The sequence below is a fragment of the Hyperolius riggenbachi genome, chromosome 1 (genome assembly GCF_040937935.1).
Source record: "Hyperolius riggenbachi isolate aHypRig1 chromosome 1, aHypRig1.pri, whole genome shotgun sequence".
In the NCBI taxonomy this organism is placed as follows: domain Eukaryota; kingdom Metazoa; phylum Chordata; class Amphibia; order Anura; family Hyperoliidae; genus Hyperolius; species Hyperolius riggenbachi.
The window spans coordinates 515,459,515-515,477,098 of NC_090646.1; the positions used below are offsets into that span (position 1 = coordinate 515,459,515).

General features: G+C 44.1%; 1 protein-coding gene across 11 annotated transcripts in view; it reads right to left on the reverse strand.

Annotated features, from left to right (window-relative positions):
• PITPNM2 (phosphatidylinositol transfer protein membrane associated 2) overlaps positions 1-17,584 on the reverse strand; it is a 437,162-nt gene that overhangs the window by 12,498 nt on the left and 407,080 nt on the right. For 10 of the 11 annotated variants that reach the window (XM_068244424.1, XM_068244447.1, XM_068244430.1 and 7 more), the window contains 2 exons: positions 16,860-17,167; positions 13,464-14,347 (listed from right to left, as the gene is read on the reverse strand). In XM_068244424.1, coding sequence (XP_068100525.1) covers positions 14,254-14,347; positions 16,860-17,167 — 402 coding nt within the window. In that variant the 3' untranslated portion in view covers positions 13,464-14,253. Of the gene's footprint in view, positions 1-13,463; positions 14,348-16,859; positions 17,168-17,584 lie in introns of those variants that run through there. The other variant, XM_068244437.1, reaches the window with a different exon arrangement.

The window sequence follows — 17,584 nt, forward strand, 5'->3', positions numbered from 1 at the left end:
TAATTCTCTCTGGAAAGGAGCTTTATCTTAAGCTAATATCTCAAGCTAATCACTTGACCGCCTTGGTGTTCAATTTCTGCTGGATTTTCATCATTTGATTTTCCAGGCCACAAGTTCCCTCTCTCTTCAGCATTTTGGCAGAATCATATGCATTTTTTTCACATTAAAATTTGTGTTCATGAGCCTATTTTCACAAGGAGTTTTCCAGAGCATGTGAAAATTCACACAAAAATGCAAATATTAATGTGAAAACGCATGGGAAAAACCGAGACCCCGTCTTAGAACTGCTGGCTCGTCCATACCGGTTTTAGCTATTTTTACCTGGATAAATCACGCTAGTCTGTATCACCAGGGAAGTTTTTAACTGAGTTGTAACACTATTACTTTTTACAGACATGGCAAGGAAGTGTGGCCTGAACATTAGCAACAGGCACACAGAGATACGGAACATGGAGACAGTGAGTGGGAGTAAATATGGGACTGCAAGTAACATATTACAGACCAGGGATTTTATCTGACTGCCACCTGGAGTCAGGAAGGATTTTTTTCCTGTTAAAGGTCAGTTGGCCAAGCTTGTTTTTTTGTTGTTGTTGGATCAACTGGAATATGAGAAGGTGCAGGACAGAAATCCACCCATTTTTACTTTTTTTTTATTATTATTTTCTCCTGGTTGAACTTGGACGGATGTTCTTTTTCTCCTTTTTCAACCAAACTTACAATGTAATTATGTATTTCAAACTCAGCTATGGCAGTTCTCATAACCTTTGAGTATAGGTCTACCCTATGTGCTGTATATACATTGGAGTCTTGAAATTTGTGTCCTAGACTGCAACAACATATTATAATAAGTACTTTCTAGCAATTCTGTCCAAGAAGGTGGAAATCCTGTTTCCCACTGATAGGATGAGCTGAGCCATTAGAAAGGGACTGGCTATGAGAGATTGTGCTGCTGACAAGAGTTTTTTCTTCATTGGTGAGAAATAGTGTGTGTAACTTATTGGAGCAAGATGTCCAGTCAGTGACATGGATGTTTGGAAGATGTGTATTATGTCAAACAATCAGCCTGTCACTTCAGGATTGCGCTGCTCCAGTGCGAAGATCTCTAAAGTAATTTCTTGGCAGGATGGAGCGGAGCTGTCAGCACTTCATTGTGGGTGACACAGCAGAAGCAACTGTTCCCTGTTTACTAACAGGGCGAGGAAAGACCATTTTGTGATATTTTACTTCCTTATGACATAATGTGAAATATTGGCCTTTACTGCTACAAACTAAACAATCCTTTGGAAGCTGTAGTGTCATTTAGAAGTGGCAGGATAGAGTAATGGTTAAGGGTTCTGCCACTGAGCCTCGGACACAGAAGAAAACATGGGTTTGAATCTCAACTGTTCCTGTTCAGTAAGCCAGCACCTATTTAGTAATGAGTCCTTGGCCAAGACTCCCTGGCCTAACACTACTACTGCCTACTGAGCGCGCCCTTGTGGCTGCAGCTCAAGCGCTTTTAGTCTGCCAGCAGAAAAGTGTGATATAAATGTCATCTGTCTTGTTTAGAAGCAGCAGAGCAATTTCACGGAAAGCGATTTTCAGCCCTGCTTTCAATTATGAAAATTATCTGAAAAGTGATCCTGTAGGCTCATGGCCATGCACCTAGAGCAGAGAAGCTCTTTTGTTATAGCTAGTGATTCCTAGACAGCATAAATCGCTGCTAAAAGTGCTCTAGTGGGTACCAGGCCTCGGGGGAAGTTCTAATCACCTCCCTGCAGAGAGTGATATCTAGTCACACAGTACTGGGCAGGAAAAATATCGGTGCTTCCACTGCAATGATCTCCTGTGCTCTGTATATAAGTACTCCGGCTCTGTTCAGAAGCCTCAATGGTACGGTTTCACCCATCGTGTTTAGAGGAGTGCAGATCTTATATACGTGTACAGGTGTAGTTCATCCCCTAACTACAGTCCTGTGTATGATCACTCCAGCCAATGCTTGCAATCAATACAACTCCTTGTACCTAATAATGACAGATCGCAACTTCAGAATAGGGGAGTCTGAAATATCAGTTTTGATGCAGCAATAGGACATGTCAAATTACTACCTAGTCTATACAGGTTTCACATTATCCAATTACTACCTGGTATATACAGGTTAAACATTTTCTTTATTTCTTATCATAGAACTGAAAGCTAATCCAGCCTATGGACATCTCAGGCTGATGAGTGATCCAGTGAAACTATAGTCACAGCAAACCTTACTTTTTGCCCCATTTTGCATTTTCTCACAAGACAAGGCAGTCCAGGAGATTGTCTTCTCAGCATCTCAGAGTCTTGATCACAGATAGATCAACTGCAACCACACAACCAGGAGGAACAAGTTAAGGAACTGACAATGCACAGTGGTATGGGGATCCAGCATTTCCATGCCACTGTGCTCATCTTAGGTAGCTTGGTTTAGGTGCCCCTTAAATCATCAGCTACTGACTTCTACTATGTGTCTTATCCCTGAATCCAACTCTATCTGGTACATAATCAATGCAGTGAGATATTGCTCAGTTTAGTGTGAATAATTTAAAACACTACTATCTAGTTTGGACAAACAATCCTTTGCCGAGTCCTCCTTGTATCTCCTAACTGTTCATGCACCTCCATTACTGTATACACCTCCTATGGATCTGAGTGAACCTAACTTGCCTAATCTCCATGCTCCCATCCAGTGACTGACTTAACATTACCATGTACTCATACTGTGCGATCTTGTTTTCTTGTATTCCTGTATTGTCTAATTGCTGCATGTCACCCCTAAATGTTGTCTTTAAACATAACTAAATGCCCAGCACTGCGTAATATGTTGGCGCTTTATAAATACAATAAATAATATTACAAACATTTTCTGTGTCTCCACTGGTAAGAATTCTGATACCATCTTAATTCCAATACATGCTCCCAATACATTGTAAAGGAAGTGATACATCTACTCTCCAAGACAGAAATAAGAAACGCAAATAACCTATTGAAGAAAAGCAGTTTCCTGATTTTGGGCACAGATAGTATAAGATAGAAAGTTTGTATCCAGTTCCATTGCAGCCCCAAGTACCCTACCCTACACTAACCTTATAACTGCACTGAACAGTAACCCCTCAACTAACCCTAACCATACCACCTAAAATATGTGCAATATCCAATATATCTACTATTCATGACAACTGCCACCCTTACTTTAAACTTAAAGGAATCTACCCAGCTGTGAGAATCAACCACAATGCCTATTCTCTGTCAGTCTTGTCAAGAAGCAATGTGTAAATCATGTACACATTGCGCTACACTCTGTGTAGTAGTTATAGTATGTGGTAAACACACTCTGTGGCTTTATAGTATATGTTAAACCCACCCTGTGTAATGGAGTTATAGTATGTAGTAAACCCACCCTGCGTAATGGAGTTAGAGTGTGTTCACTGCATACTATAACTCCACTACCCAAAGTGGGTTTACTACATACTATATAAGTCCATTACACAGGGTGTGTTTACTACTTACTAAAACTCCACTACATCGAGTATGTTTACCACATAGTGGATTTATAGTATGCAGAAAACACACTGTGCAGTGGATGTAGTAAACATACCCTGTATAGTGGAGTTACAGTACAGTATATATGAAACACACACTGGTTAATAGAGACCTTTATTTTGGTGAAAAAATAGGCAGGTTGTAAGGAAACGCGGAAAGGCCGCCGTCTCTCGAGGTGAGGCGGCTGTTTCCGCGTCCAGCATGGCGTCACAACGCGGAAAAAACACCGCATGCCGCATAGGCAGTGCGGCGGAATCCGCATTGGTAACGGCGGAATCCGCATCAGAGGCGGCCCCCGCACTAGATACATTGCATGACAGTACTGGTGTGGCTGGGACTGATAGTCCACCAGGATTCAGACTTACACGCGCGCGAGCACAGAGGCAGAGTTTAAATAGCAGTTAGAAGGGTGTCGGCTGACCAGCTGGGTCAGCTGACAAATTCCACTGCTCTCATTGGACCAGCAATTAGGGAGGTCCTGGAAAGGTCCTAGAGTATATATACTGCTGGTTGTTCACTTGCTCTTTGTCTGGCGTGCAATCACATATGTGGGAGCACCCAGATCCGTAGTCAGATCCGCAAGTGTGCCGGGACCAGCTGGAGCTGTAATCCTACACTTAGCTAGATTCTGTTGATAGCTAAAGTACTAGTTTGATTGTGATTATATGTTATGACTTTTGCCTGCTTTGACTATCCTCCTGAACTCTGATCTTGTACCTCGATATTTCTGATACTCTGTTGCCGAACCCCGGCTCGTTCCTTGACTCTGTTTCTGCCTCCTGATTTTGTACCCCGATATATCTGATACCCCGTTGCTGAACCTTGCCTGTACTTTGACTCCGCCTTTGCCTCCTGATCTTGTACTTTATCTGTCCGTGTGTGTATGACCTGGCTTGTCCGACCTCGAGAACCGACCTTACTATTAGAGGCGGTTCCTCGTTCTGTTAAGTGACCCTTCCGCCAGAGGGTTACTTTCAGTATATCTTTCCCGCTGGCAGCCTGACTCCTCCCGCCTTGGAGAGCTCAGGTTTGCGGAAGGAATCTGTACAGTACGCCTTACTGTACTGAGGCCCTGTCCTCTAAGTGTTACTGTTACACCAAAACACTAGACTCTACTCAGGTGAACAGAGGTTAGCTAGTATATCGGATTATCAGTGATACTGCAGATCACGTATAATCTGGTATACATCTGTATTCCCATTGATTCTGCAGATCACTGGTAATCAGATCCTCTCTGTGCTTCACCGATCGTTACAGAACGCCAGACCAAAAATGCAAATGGACGCACACACTGACCGTCTGGGCGCACTTGCCACTTCGGTGGAAAACATCAACCAAGTGCTGGGTAGCCACAAGACTATGATTGATGTCCTATCAGGCTCTGTGCAAACCCTCCAGACGTCAGTAGATTCAGTGCGATCCTCTCCTAGTGCTGACATACGTATGCCAGTACCTGATAAATTTTCCGGCCACAAGTCTGACTTCCGGAATTTTAGGAGTAGAGTGTTGTCATACTTCGAGCTGAGACCCCGATCCTCGGGGACTGAGACCCAACGGGTCATATTTATTAAAACTTTGTTAACCGGTGATTCCCAGACCTGGGCATACAATCTGTCTCCCACTGATACTGCTCTAATTTCGGTGGAGGAATTTTTTAAGGCCATGGCTGTAATATACGACGACCCTGACCTTGCGGCTACCTCTGAGCGCAAGCTCAAACTTTTGCGGCAAGGTAGAGGCTCAGTCGAGGATTACGCGGCAGAATTCCGCAGATGGTCGGTCACTGCCAGATTTGATAATTTTGCCCTGATGGATTACTTCTTGTCTGGGTTGTCGGAGGAGGTCTCCGATTTAATGTTAACTTTGCCCGAACCCAGGACAGTCGATGAGGCCATCACATCGGCCATCCGAGTCGACCGTCGATTACGCCATCAGAGGCAAATTCGAGGCAGTCACCGTGTAAGGGCGACATCCTATGCGGCACCTTCTGCTGCACCCTTAGTAACACCGTCTCCCTCTGTCTCATCCCCTCCGGCCTTGCCTCCACCCGAACCAATGCAGATTGGTCGATCGAAATTGACCCAGGTGGAGCGAAGGTGGAGGATGACGGAACAGCTGTGCCTATATTGTGCAACAGCAGGGCATAGAGTGCGAAACTGCCCTAACAGGTCGGGAAACGAGTTTGCCTAGGAGTAGTGGGGGGTGACACCCTGGGCACACAAATTTCACCCCTTAAAGAGAAAAAAATACTTCTCCCTTGTACAGTTACATGGGAGGATAAATCTGTATCCACTGAAGCTTTTATTGACTCTGGCTCAGCGGCTAATTTTATGAATTTCGAATTTGCTCAGGAGTTGGGTCTTCCGCTCACTCCCGTGAGACCCCCCCATTCAGGTCACAGCAGTGGACGATTCCCCTCTGCAACGGAATCGTGCTCTGTCGCAGACTCCGGTGGTGAAGCTCACCATAGGGGTATTGCATGGGGAACAGTTACAATTTTTTGTGTTACACATGTCAACCTCCACTATTATCCTAGGCGTGCCGTGGTTGCAGATCCATTCACCACAAATAGATTGGGCCACGGGCCAGTTAACCTCCTGGTCTCCCCATTGTTTTCAGCAGTGTTTGGGGAAGTTAACATTGGGGCAAACCAGAGTTCAGGTGGAAGGTGTACCAGACCAGTATGCTGAATATTCGGATGTATTCTGCCCCAAAGCAGCCGATAAATTACCTCCACATCGCCTTTTCGATTGTCCCATTGATCTCCGTTCTGGTTGTGTACCCCCCCGGGGTCATTTGTACAATTTATCGGGACCCGAAAAAGTGGCTATGCAAGAGTACATCAGGGAGAATCTGGCCAAAGGTTTCATTCGCCCGTCCCGGGCGCCTGCTGGGGCAGGCTTCTTTTTCGTAAAAAAGAAAGACGGAGGCCTGCGACCTTGCATCGATTACCGCGGTCTCAACAAAATTACAGTAAAGAATCGCTATCCGCTACCCCTGATAGACGATTTATTCACTCAGATCACGGGCGCCCAGATCTTTTCTAAGCTGGATTTACGGGGTGCGTACAACCTGGTACGCATAAGAAAGGGCAATGAGTGGAAAACGGCCTTTAATACACCGGATGGGCATTACGAGTACCTGGTGATGCCCTTCGGGTTATGTAATGCCCCGGCCGTTTTCCAAGAACTCATCAACGAGGTCTTCAGAGAGGTGTTGGGGAGATTTGTTCTAGTCTACCTAGACGATATTCTTATTTTCTCCAACAATCTCTCTGAACATAGGACCCATGTGAGGTTCGTTTTGAACAAGCTAAGGCAGAACCTATTGTACGCAAAAATAGAAAAGTGTATCTTCGAAGTAACATCTGTCGCTTTTCTGGGGTACATAATATCCACCACAGGCCTGTCTATGGATCCTGCCAAGGTCTCCGCTGTTCTGGAATGGCCTCAGCCGGTAGGCTTGAAATCTCTTCAGCGGTTTCTTGGCTTCGCCAACTATTATAGGAGGTTCATAAAGGGTTACTCTACGGTCATTTCGCCACTTACCAGTCTCACCAAAAAAGGGGCAGATACCACTCACTGGTCTCCTGAGGCGTTACAGGCTTTTGCCACCCTGAAGGGCCTATTTTGTTCTGCACCTATCCTCAGACATGTAGATACATCTTTTCCATTTATTGTTGAGGTGGATGCCTCGGAGGTCGGGGTGGGGGCTGTGCTGTCTCAGCGATCTGGCTTGCAGGGTAGAATGCACCCCTGTGCTTACTTCTCCCGTAGGTTCTCCCCTGCGGAAAGGAACTACGATATTGGCAACAGAGAGCTTTTAGCCATTAAGTTAGCTTTCGAGGAATGGCGACATTGGTTAGAGGGAGCGGAGCATACGGTCACGGTCTACACTGACCACAAGAACCTAGAGTACATTGAGGGGGCTAAGAGGTTGAGCCCTCGTCAGGCTCGTTGGTCATTATTTTTCTCTAGGTTCTCTTTCATTATTACGTACACACCAGGTAGCAAAAATGTCAAGGCGGATGCTTTATCCCGGTGCTTCGAGTCAGAGACAGCACAGCCCTCCATTCCAGAGACTATTATTCCCCAGAGGTTGGTACTAGCCGCAACTGAGACTTGGGAGGATTGGAAGGGGACGTTAATTCCCTTTCAACAAGACATCCCGAAAGGGAAGCCCGCAGGGGTGCTGTTCATTCCGCTACCGTTCCGTCTCCAGGTTCTAGAGATGTTCCATGCACATAAAAATGCTGGGCATCCTGGGGCATCTAGAACACAGGATCTGGTAGCCAGATGCGCCTGGTGGTCGTCCTTGGCAGCAGATTGCAAGGAATACGTGAGGGAATGTGCGATTTGTGCCAAGAGTAAACCCTCCCGGCTGGCACCTGTGGGTACCTTGCAGCCTTTACCCACCCCGAGTGAGCCATGGACTCATTTGTCCATGGATTTTGTGGGTGAACTTCCTAAATCAGAAGGTATGTCGGTCATTTGGGTGGTAGTCGACCGCTTCAGCAAAATGGCCCATTTCGTGCCCTTGAAAGGACTCCCCTCGGCCCAGGAGTTGGCTGACCTGTTTATTACACGTGTTCCGGCTGCACGGCATTCCGGAAAACATAGTGTCGGATCGGGGAGTCCAGTTCATTTCTAGATTCTGGAGGGCATTCTGCCAACAAATGGGCATGAAGCTGTCATTCTCATCGGGCTACCACCCACAGACCAATGGGCAGACGGAGAGAATCAACCAGTCATTGAAGCAATTTTTGAGGTGCTATGTTGCGGAGACGCAGAGCGACTGGGTCAAGTTTCTGCCCTTCGCGGAGTTCGCACAAAACAATTTGAAAAGCTCCTCCACCGGATTCTCTCCATTCCCGGTTGTGTCTGGTAGATTGCCTAAGTTCTCACCATTGCCAGTGGCCTCCACCCCGTTTCCAGCTCTGGATGCCTGGCAGAGGTCTTTTAAGGACATTTGGCGTACGGTGAGAAATAGTTTACAAAAGGCGTTTCTTACTCAGAAGGGTCAAGCTGACAAGAAACGTTCAGTAGAGTGGAGCTTCCAGCCAGGAGACTTGGTTTGGGTGTCCACACGTCATTTGGCCCTGAAACAGCCCTCAGATAAATTGGGCCCCAGGTTTGTCGGTCCATTTCCGGTAGTAAAAAAGATTAATAATGTTACGTATACCGTCGACCTTCCCACCAGCATGCGGGGGGTAAGGTCCTTCCATGTGTCCCTTCTTAAACCAGCAGTCCAGGTGGGTCCCACTCCTCCTCCCGTGTTGGTAGATGCCCAACCTGAGTATGAAGTGGAAAAAATATTAGATTCTCGCAAGGTACAAAACTCGGTACAGTACCTCGTACATTGGAAAGGGTATGGCATCGAGGAGAGGCGATGGGTACCTGGGAACCGTATGCATGCAGATGAGTTGGTGAGGGAGTTTCATGCCTTACACCCCGAGAAACCTGGTAGGAGTTGTCCGGAGTCCACTCCTCGGGGAGGTACTGTAAGGAAACGCGGAAAGGCCGCCGTCTCTCGAGGTGAGGCGGCTGTTTCCGCGTCCAGCATGGCGTCACAACGCGGAAAAAACACCGCATGCCGCATAGGCAGTGCGGCGGAATCCGCATTGGTAACGGCGGAATCCGCATCAGAGGCGGCCCCCGCACTAGATACATTGCATGACAGTACTGGTGTGGCTGGGACTGATAGTCCACCAGGATTCAGACTTACACGCGCGCGAGCACAGAGGCAGAGTTTAAATAGCAGTTAGAAGGGTGTCGGCTGACCAGCTGACAAATTCCACTGCTCTCATTGGACCAGCAATTAGGGAGGTCCTGGAAAGGTCCTAGAGTATATATACTGCTGGTTGTTCACTTGCTCTTTGTCTGGCGTGCGATCACATATGTGGGAGCACCCAGATCCGTAGTCAGATCCGCAAGTGTGCCGGGACCAGCTGGAGCTGTAATCCTACACTTAGCTAGATTCTGTTGATAGCTAAAGTACTAGTTTGATTGTGATTATATGTTATGACTTTTGCCTGCTTTGACTATCCTCCTGAACTCTGATCTTGTACCTCGATATTTCTGATACTCTGTTGCCGAACCCCGGCTCGTTCCTTGACTCTGTTTCTGCCTCCTGATTTTGTACCCCGATATATCTGATACCCCGTTGCTGAACCTTGCCTGTACTTTGACTCCGCCTTTGCCTCCTGATCTTGTACTTTATCTGTCCGTGTGTGTATGACCTGGCTTGTCCGACCTCGAGAACCGACCTTACTGTTAGAGGCGGTTCCTCGTTCTGTTAAGTGACCCTTCCGCCAGAGGGTTACTTTCAGTATATCCTTCCCGCTGGCAGCCTGACTCCTCCCGCCTTGGAGAGCTCAGGTTTGCGGAAGGAATCTGTACAGTACGCCTTACTGTACTGAGGCCCTGTCCTCTAAGTGTTACTGTTACACCAAAACACTACACTCTACTCAGGTGAACAGAGGTTAGCTAGTATATCGGATTATCAGTGATACTGCAGATCACGTATAATCTGGTATACATCTGTATTCCCATTGATTCTGCAGATCACTGGTAATCAGATCCTCTCTGTGCTTCACCGATCGTTACACAGGTTAACAAATCCTGATCCTTTACCCTTTTCCCAATCCTATTATTAGCCAACCTAACATTAGAATATTGCCCCAAATAAACCTAACAGAGCCTGAATGAAAGAAATATGGAAGCCACTTTTTAAAAATGCTATTTGCCTGGCTTCCATGCTGCTCTTAAGGTTCTCTATTGGTTTATATGTCACATATCTAGAATTGGTCCCCTGAGTCACGCAACACTCAGGGTCACACAACGCTCACACAAACTCTATACCTGCATTTAAAGGGGGCTTAGATACTTTCCTTGCGTTGAAAGACATCCATGGCTACAATTACTAGGTAATGCCTAATGATGTTGATCCAGGGATTTTTATCTGATTGCCATCTGGAGTCGGGAAGGAATTTTTCCCTTTTGGGGCTAATTGGACCATGCCTTGTAAGGGTTTTTCCACCTTCCTCTGGATCAACAGGGATATGTGAGGGAGCAGGCTGGTGTTGTACTTTATACTGGTTGAACTCGATGGACGTACGTCTTTTTTCAACCAAAGTAACTATGTAACACAAGATCTGCATACTTCTTGTGGCTCACTAACTTATAAAGCTATAAAAGCAGAGGATCAGCTGCATGGAAAGCAGCATTTTCAACATGGAAAATAGCAATGATGCCCTCCATATCCTTGACAATTCACAGTGTCCACAGTTCACACTGACAATCTTTAGTCAATTCACCGGGAGTCAACTCAAAAGGGTACCACCACACCAAAGACATATCTTTATATGCACAAAATATGACCTACCTTTACAAATATGCCCTTAAAGGGGTTCTGTGGGGGTTGTGGAAGAGAAAAACTGACACTTACCTTGGGCTTCTATCAGCCCCGTGCAGCGGTAATGTCCCACGCCGTCCTGATCCCATCCGCCGTTCCCCGCAGCCGGCACCGGGCTATTATTCGTCTGACATACAGACGAATAATGCGCGTTGCCGTGTCTCCGCTCGCGTCATCTGAGGCTTACTGCGCAGGCGCAGTACAACGGAGCCTTGTACTGCGCTTGCGCAGTAAGCTTCCGATGACGCAGGCGGAAGCGAGCGGGTGCGCGGCCACTCTAGCGCAGCCGCAGTTGGATCCCATGCCGCTTAGACCGGGGCTGGCGGCGGCGAACGGCAGATGGGAGGAGGACGGCGTGGGACATTACCGCTGCACGGGGCTGATAGAAGCCCAAGGTAAGTGTCCGTTTTTCTCTTGCACAACCCCCACAGAACCCCTTTAAGGGGAACCTAATCTGAGAAGGATATGGATTTTTTCCTTTTAAAATAATACCAGTTGCCTGACTCTCCTGCTGATCATGTGTCTCTAATACTTTTAGCCACAGCCGCTGAACAAGCATGTAGAACAGGTGCTCTGACTGAAGTCGGACTGGATTAGCTGCATGCTTGTTTCAGGTGTGATTCAGCCACTACTGCAGCCAAAGAAATCAGCAGGACTACCAAGCAACTAGTATTGTTTAAAAGGAAACATACATATCCCTCTCAGTTTAGGTTCCCTTTTATTTGCTCATAGCAAAACAGCAGTATACATATATTGAGCCAGCACGTTTCAGGGTCAGTGACAGGAAATTTGGACGCCTCCGTAGGTGCTCACGTTAATAATGGCTATAAGAGGAACTTTAGGCACCACAGGCACTTAATAAAATAGAGGCCTACTTGCATGGGGTGCAGGTTAGGCATTGGTGGGGGACTGATTATTGTTAGGCATTAGGTAGAGAGAATAGGGTTAGGTTTAGCAGTCGTAAAATATTGGAAACATTTACAGATATTTACTATCAGAATTGCCCATGGTCAACAGTAGAATCAGAATCAGTAATTTTATCAATATCGTACTAGTGACTATTTCCGACACCCATTTTGTATGTACGCTTCGGGGTCCTCCCCCTTCCACAGGTGGCTGCCTCTCCTTTCTTTGTTGAGTTTTCTGTTAATGTTTTAAGGTGTTTTACCACAATTTTAGCGATTGATATACAAAGCCTTTTCACAAGGAAAATGCAAAACATAGGCTTCAATACTCTTTCAGGGTGATCTAAACCAAAAATGCACAAAGTGCATTAAAGCCCAAAACTGAACAAGTCAATTTCTCAAACAGTCGTGTTGATTAGTGGAAATATAACATCTGAAACAGAAGTTTTCAGATTAACAAATGCTTTGTGCTGAGTTAGCTTTTAGAATAATCTCACTAGTTTCAACTAACTTGTTCAACCTCTTAGGCTTGTGATTTTAAAAGCTCTTGCTAATGTAATGCTATGGGTGTGATCCCACATGAGGAATGTTTGTTGGGTTGGGTTTTTATTTTTTAAATCCCCCATAGCAATACATTAGCAAGGGTTTTTCAAATCGTAAGCACTTAGAAAAGCACTTTTGGTGGGTTCAATGCCTTTTCAACCAAGATCTCAATATCTCCAAACAGGGTATGTCTCAGGATTTCTGTAACTTTCTGCAGGTTTTTTTTTGTTTTACAGTCGCTTCATATCTCAGGGAACACCTCAGATCATAACCTGGTGGGGATTCTTAAAGGATACCTGAACTGACATGTGACATGATGAGATAGACATGTGTATGCACAGTGCCTAGCACACAAATAACTTAGCTGTGTTCCTTTTGTTCTTTATCTGCCTGAAAGAGTTAAATATCAGGTATGTAAGTGTCAGACTCAGTCCTGACTCAGACAGGAAGTGACTACAGTGTGACTCTCACTGATAAGACATTCCAACTATAAAACACATTTCTAGCCGAAAATGGCTTCTGAGAGCAAGAAAGAGATAGAAACAGGAATTTCTTATCAGTGAGGGTCACACTGTAGTCACTTCCTGACTGAGTCAGCCACATACATACCAGATATTTAACTCTTTCAGGCAGAGAAAGAAAAAAGGAACACAGCATAGTTATTTGTGTGCTAGGCACTGTACATACACATGTCTATCTCATCATGTCACATGTCACTTCGGGTATCCTTTAAGGAATTTTGGCTTGAACTGGTGTACCTTTCTTATCAACTATGCCTTGATTGTAAATTCCAAATCCCTGTGAATAGTAGTGGGTTGCAAAGGGAGGTGGTAATTTTAGACAGGATTATCTCTGAGTACCAATACCAATGAATAAGAGAAATATCTTCCTGGATTGGGTTATATTTGCACCACCCTCTGATGACTGCAGGGAGAATATGGTGTCTTCGATGCACTTTTCCCCTTTGGTGCCAGTCCAGGGAGACAAAATATCTTACTTGAATAGCTTATTCATCTCGGCGCAGTAAAGTCATTAAATACAATCTAATAGCCTTCCCAATTCTTTAATCTGTGTAACGTACAATGGGTACTGCACAGAAAGCACAGAGGCCTAAAACAACACACTAAACACACATACAAGCAAAATAGTATTTGTACACACACCAAAGTAATACAAGAAATGAAAACCAAGGAGCAGCAGACAGACATTTGGATGAGTGCGGTCTTGTGCAAGTCTTCATATATTAATGTATTTATTGACCCTATAAAGAAAATATTATATAGAAAAACTGACAGTCAAGGTTATACTCCTGGCAGGAATATGAGACATGTAAGGCTACTGGAACATCTAGGAAATGCAGCAAAGGTGAAATACCTCTCTGTCTGGGCTTGAGAAGAAAGTGCAGGGTCCATGACATGGGAAGGTCAGTGCTAGTTGCATCTGCATACACATCTATCAGCAGAAAAATGCTTATGTGTTATTATAGTAAGCTCTGGTTTTCATTTATTGTATTTTTCTAACATTGTAAACGTATTTTTTTATTTTTTGGTTATTTGAGAAGATGTTGGATCAAAGGATACAACTTCTCAAAGGTGAAACAGACATAAGTGGAGGTTATTAGGCCTTTCCGAAGCAATGGAGACATAAACAAGAGAAGTTGCAAACTGAGTACAAGTAGTAGTTTACACATACAAGTATCTCAGAGGGAGATGTCTCCAAACCCATTTCAAAGCTGAATTGGACTATTGCTTTTGGAAAATAAATAAATAAAACAAACATGGTTAAAACACGTCATCCAACAGGTAACAATGAGCCAGATTTCCTTCCGGGTAGATTCTCAGTACAATCCCATCAATCTGCAGAACTGGATATTATTACAGTCAGAATGATTATTGGGGTGACTTGTTTCCACGTGGCAGAGATCCAGATTTCTGTGGGCAGGGAAGGCAAGATGTTCTCAAAAAAAAAATGTAACAGAGCAAAGAACAAGATGAGATATACAGAATATGATTGTCAATTCTACATGGAAAGTATGGGGGCAAATAGGGGTGACTCTAGAATATATTGCACGTCTGCAAATGACAATTACATTATACTTGGTCCTTTAATTGCTTTGTACATAATGCCTGAAACAAAAAAAAAAGCTACTTTTTTTGTATTTTTTTTTCTTTCCAAATATTCATTAAAAACCCCAAAGGATTCCCCCTCCCCAGCCGAGACATTTTCTACATAAATAAATAACTTTCACTTTTATATAACCACTTTTCTGGACATTTACAATTGTATGTTATACAGTATCTACACACAATAGGTTAGCATCCCCTGCACATTACAATAAATTTACATACATTTCCTCCCGTTGTGCATTTTTATCACTTCTTTTTTTTAAAGGCCATATCCAATTCAGTTCAGTATGTTTCTTCTGACCGTTATATGGTGACCCCCATGCAAGGTGATTCTCTCTGCTTAGCAGCGCCTGAGTAGGGGTACCTGCTAAGGATTTGCCAATCCCTGCCATGTCGACTTATCCAGCCTATAGGCAGAGTGCTTGCAATACACAATGTGTATATGTGCTTTAATTGAAGTGTCAAAAGTCAAACGCACATTTTACCATGGCAGCAGTCTCGCTGTTGCAAAAAAAAAAAGAAAGAAAAAAAAAAAGCAGTATAATCTAACTGCCAGCCAGTTCCTACATTTAATATATAAGCATAAAGATATTTTATACAAAGGGGAATAAAAGAAAACACCAAAAATATTTTGGACGATATATCTGTGGGAACAAAGCTATAGGTTTATTACAATGTGCAATGTAATACGTGTGTGTCTAGTATCTGATCATTCAGATATAAGATGCACATGACACAGGCTTTATAGTGGAAAGAGAGGGTCTAGCTTATACTGGGTGAGCAGTGCAATATTCTGCTGTCCACTCAAGCAGGCTTCAAAGTGCAGGTCACTCTGTATATAGAGTATAGTATAAGGAACTGCCATCATAACTCATTCCTTGATAGAGCTAGGGCAGCAGAGATTTGCAGGGCAGAGTAAACATCAATAGAAGAACCTATTATACATATTCTAAATCTAATATATCACAAAGTTTTAATGACTTCCTTTTTTGGCTTTCTATTCACCAGAGTTGGTGACAATCAAGGGAGGTTTCACAGTGCTAGATGTCGTACAACATTGTACTGATTTGATAACATTACGTGCTGCGTGTGGCCTGTCGTCATAAATAAACCGCTCTTATTTTAAATTGTGTTTGAAATTCTCATTCAGGTTTTCCAGCCTTGAAGGGAAATTAATGCAAAAAACATCCAAGCAGCTACCCATGCATCTTTAAAAAATGCTACACGGTGAATGTGAGAGCTGTGGAAATTGAGATATGGCCTTTTAGCTTCTAGACTACTCTGTAAAGGAATTCTTTTTGGCAAGCCTGCTTAAACCCGGGGAAAACACAGCACAAAAATAATTATATCTATCCCCTGGTTTCACAATAATCACATCACCATGCACTACAGGACAGGGAGGTGTAGCTACATGAGATGGTAACAGATCTCCAATCTAAAAATCATCAGTGCAAAGAAAACAATGAGGTCGTACAGTTGAGCAACTACACGCAAAAAGCAGCAAACCGGACACTAACAGAATTTAGAATTTTAGATACAAAAAGGATTTTGTATATTACTTGTCCTCCAATTGCCAAAATTTCCAGGTAACAATACCTGTGCAGTGCTATCGAGTCTGTTTATAAACGTGTCCTTTACAGGATCAGTCCACAAGAGCAGAAGGTTACAATAAGCAAGGCCAACTGTCCACAAGTGTAGAACGTTGCATGTACAACATCTTTTCTCCAGAAAAAACATGGAAAAATGTGTTTTGTTTACATTTGTGCCTTGGGTTAAAGGGCAGAGCATACAAGGGACAAATTGAAGCCGACTGATGTGAATAGTTTCCAGCTTGCTCTGTGGAGGCTGCCTCTTCCTGTGACGGTACTCAGTGGGTGTGGAGCGCTATGTACAAGGAACTAAAGTTCTTCTCCCTGTTGAACTGGAAATGTACTGTGCATTTTTCAGTAACCCTTCAGAGATGGCTAAGAAGGTATAGGAGGCACATATTTACATCAGTAAGTCTATGAACCTGCTTAAAATTAATAATAAAAATAAATAAAAATGTTGGGCTAAATGGATTGATTTGTCCCGTATGTGGTTCTGTCGCAATGATCTGGGCATTGCTACCCTTTAAGGCCTGCAACCCTTCTTATCATCAGCTTTGCTAACGTTGTTAAATAGTAGCACCATTTTACCAACTCTGTCTCATGAAACAAAGTTGCACCTCTGTCCCTTTTTTTCATCCCCCTCTCATGGTGGTGGCAAGAGCCAAGCACAAAAGACTAGTCCAGGATACATGGGAGATTACTTCTGACTTAAAACGCCAGATTCCAACCTTGCAGTGGCTGCACTCCTCCCCCAGCATCCTGCCGCAATGCTCATGCTTCTTTGGCTACGTTCCCTCTCTCGATCGCGGTCACTTTCTGACTGACTTTGTGTTCGCTCAGGTTTGTGGTTGCTGCTAGTAGTGGGCTGTGATGAGATGGTACGGAGTAAATGATTCCTCTTCCTCAGGAAGTCAGATTGACCAGGAAGGCAGAAGCTTCCTTTTCTCAATGCTATCCTGTTGGTGTTCTTGGCAGGCCGAGATCGGTGACTGTATTCCAGTTGAGCAAGGTGAGAAGCATATCCTTCAGTGATGAACTGTAACAATAAACACTTACACAGTTTATACTTGTTATATTAAACAGCTAAAGTACCTTCTGTTCTCTGAAATTACAAACCTTTCTATAATAAGTAACTCAGTTGTAGCTACCACTGTAATAACATAATTATATAATTGAAGCAGCAATAGCTAATATTCCCTGAATGATGGAAGATGGGTAGACCAGGATTTTGCATCCTTTCACCCCATTTTCATTTAAAACTGCTTCACCAGAGAGTAACACCTCTATCTGTTAACCAGTATTCTCCTCCATTTTAAGTTAAAGGAAAACCAGAGAGATGCCATGGTAGAGGCGGACTGCTGGTAGAGTATGTGGATAAACTTTACAAGACAGAAGGACCTGCTTGGAGTATCTGCCTTATTGTTGGGGCACAGCTGATCTGTCTTTCCTAATA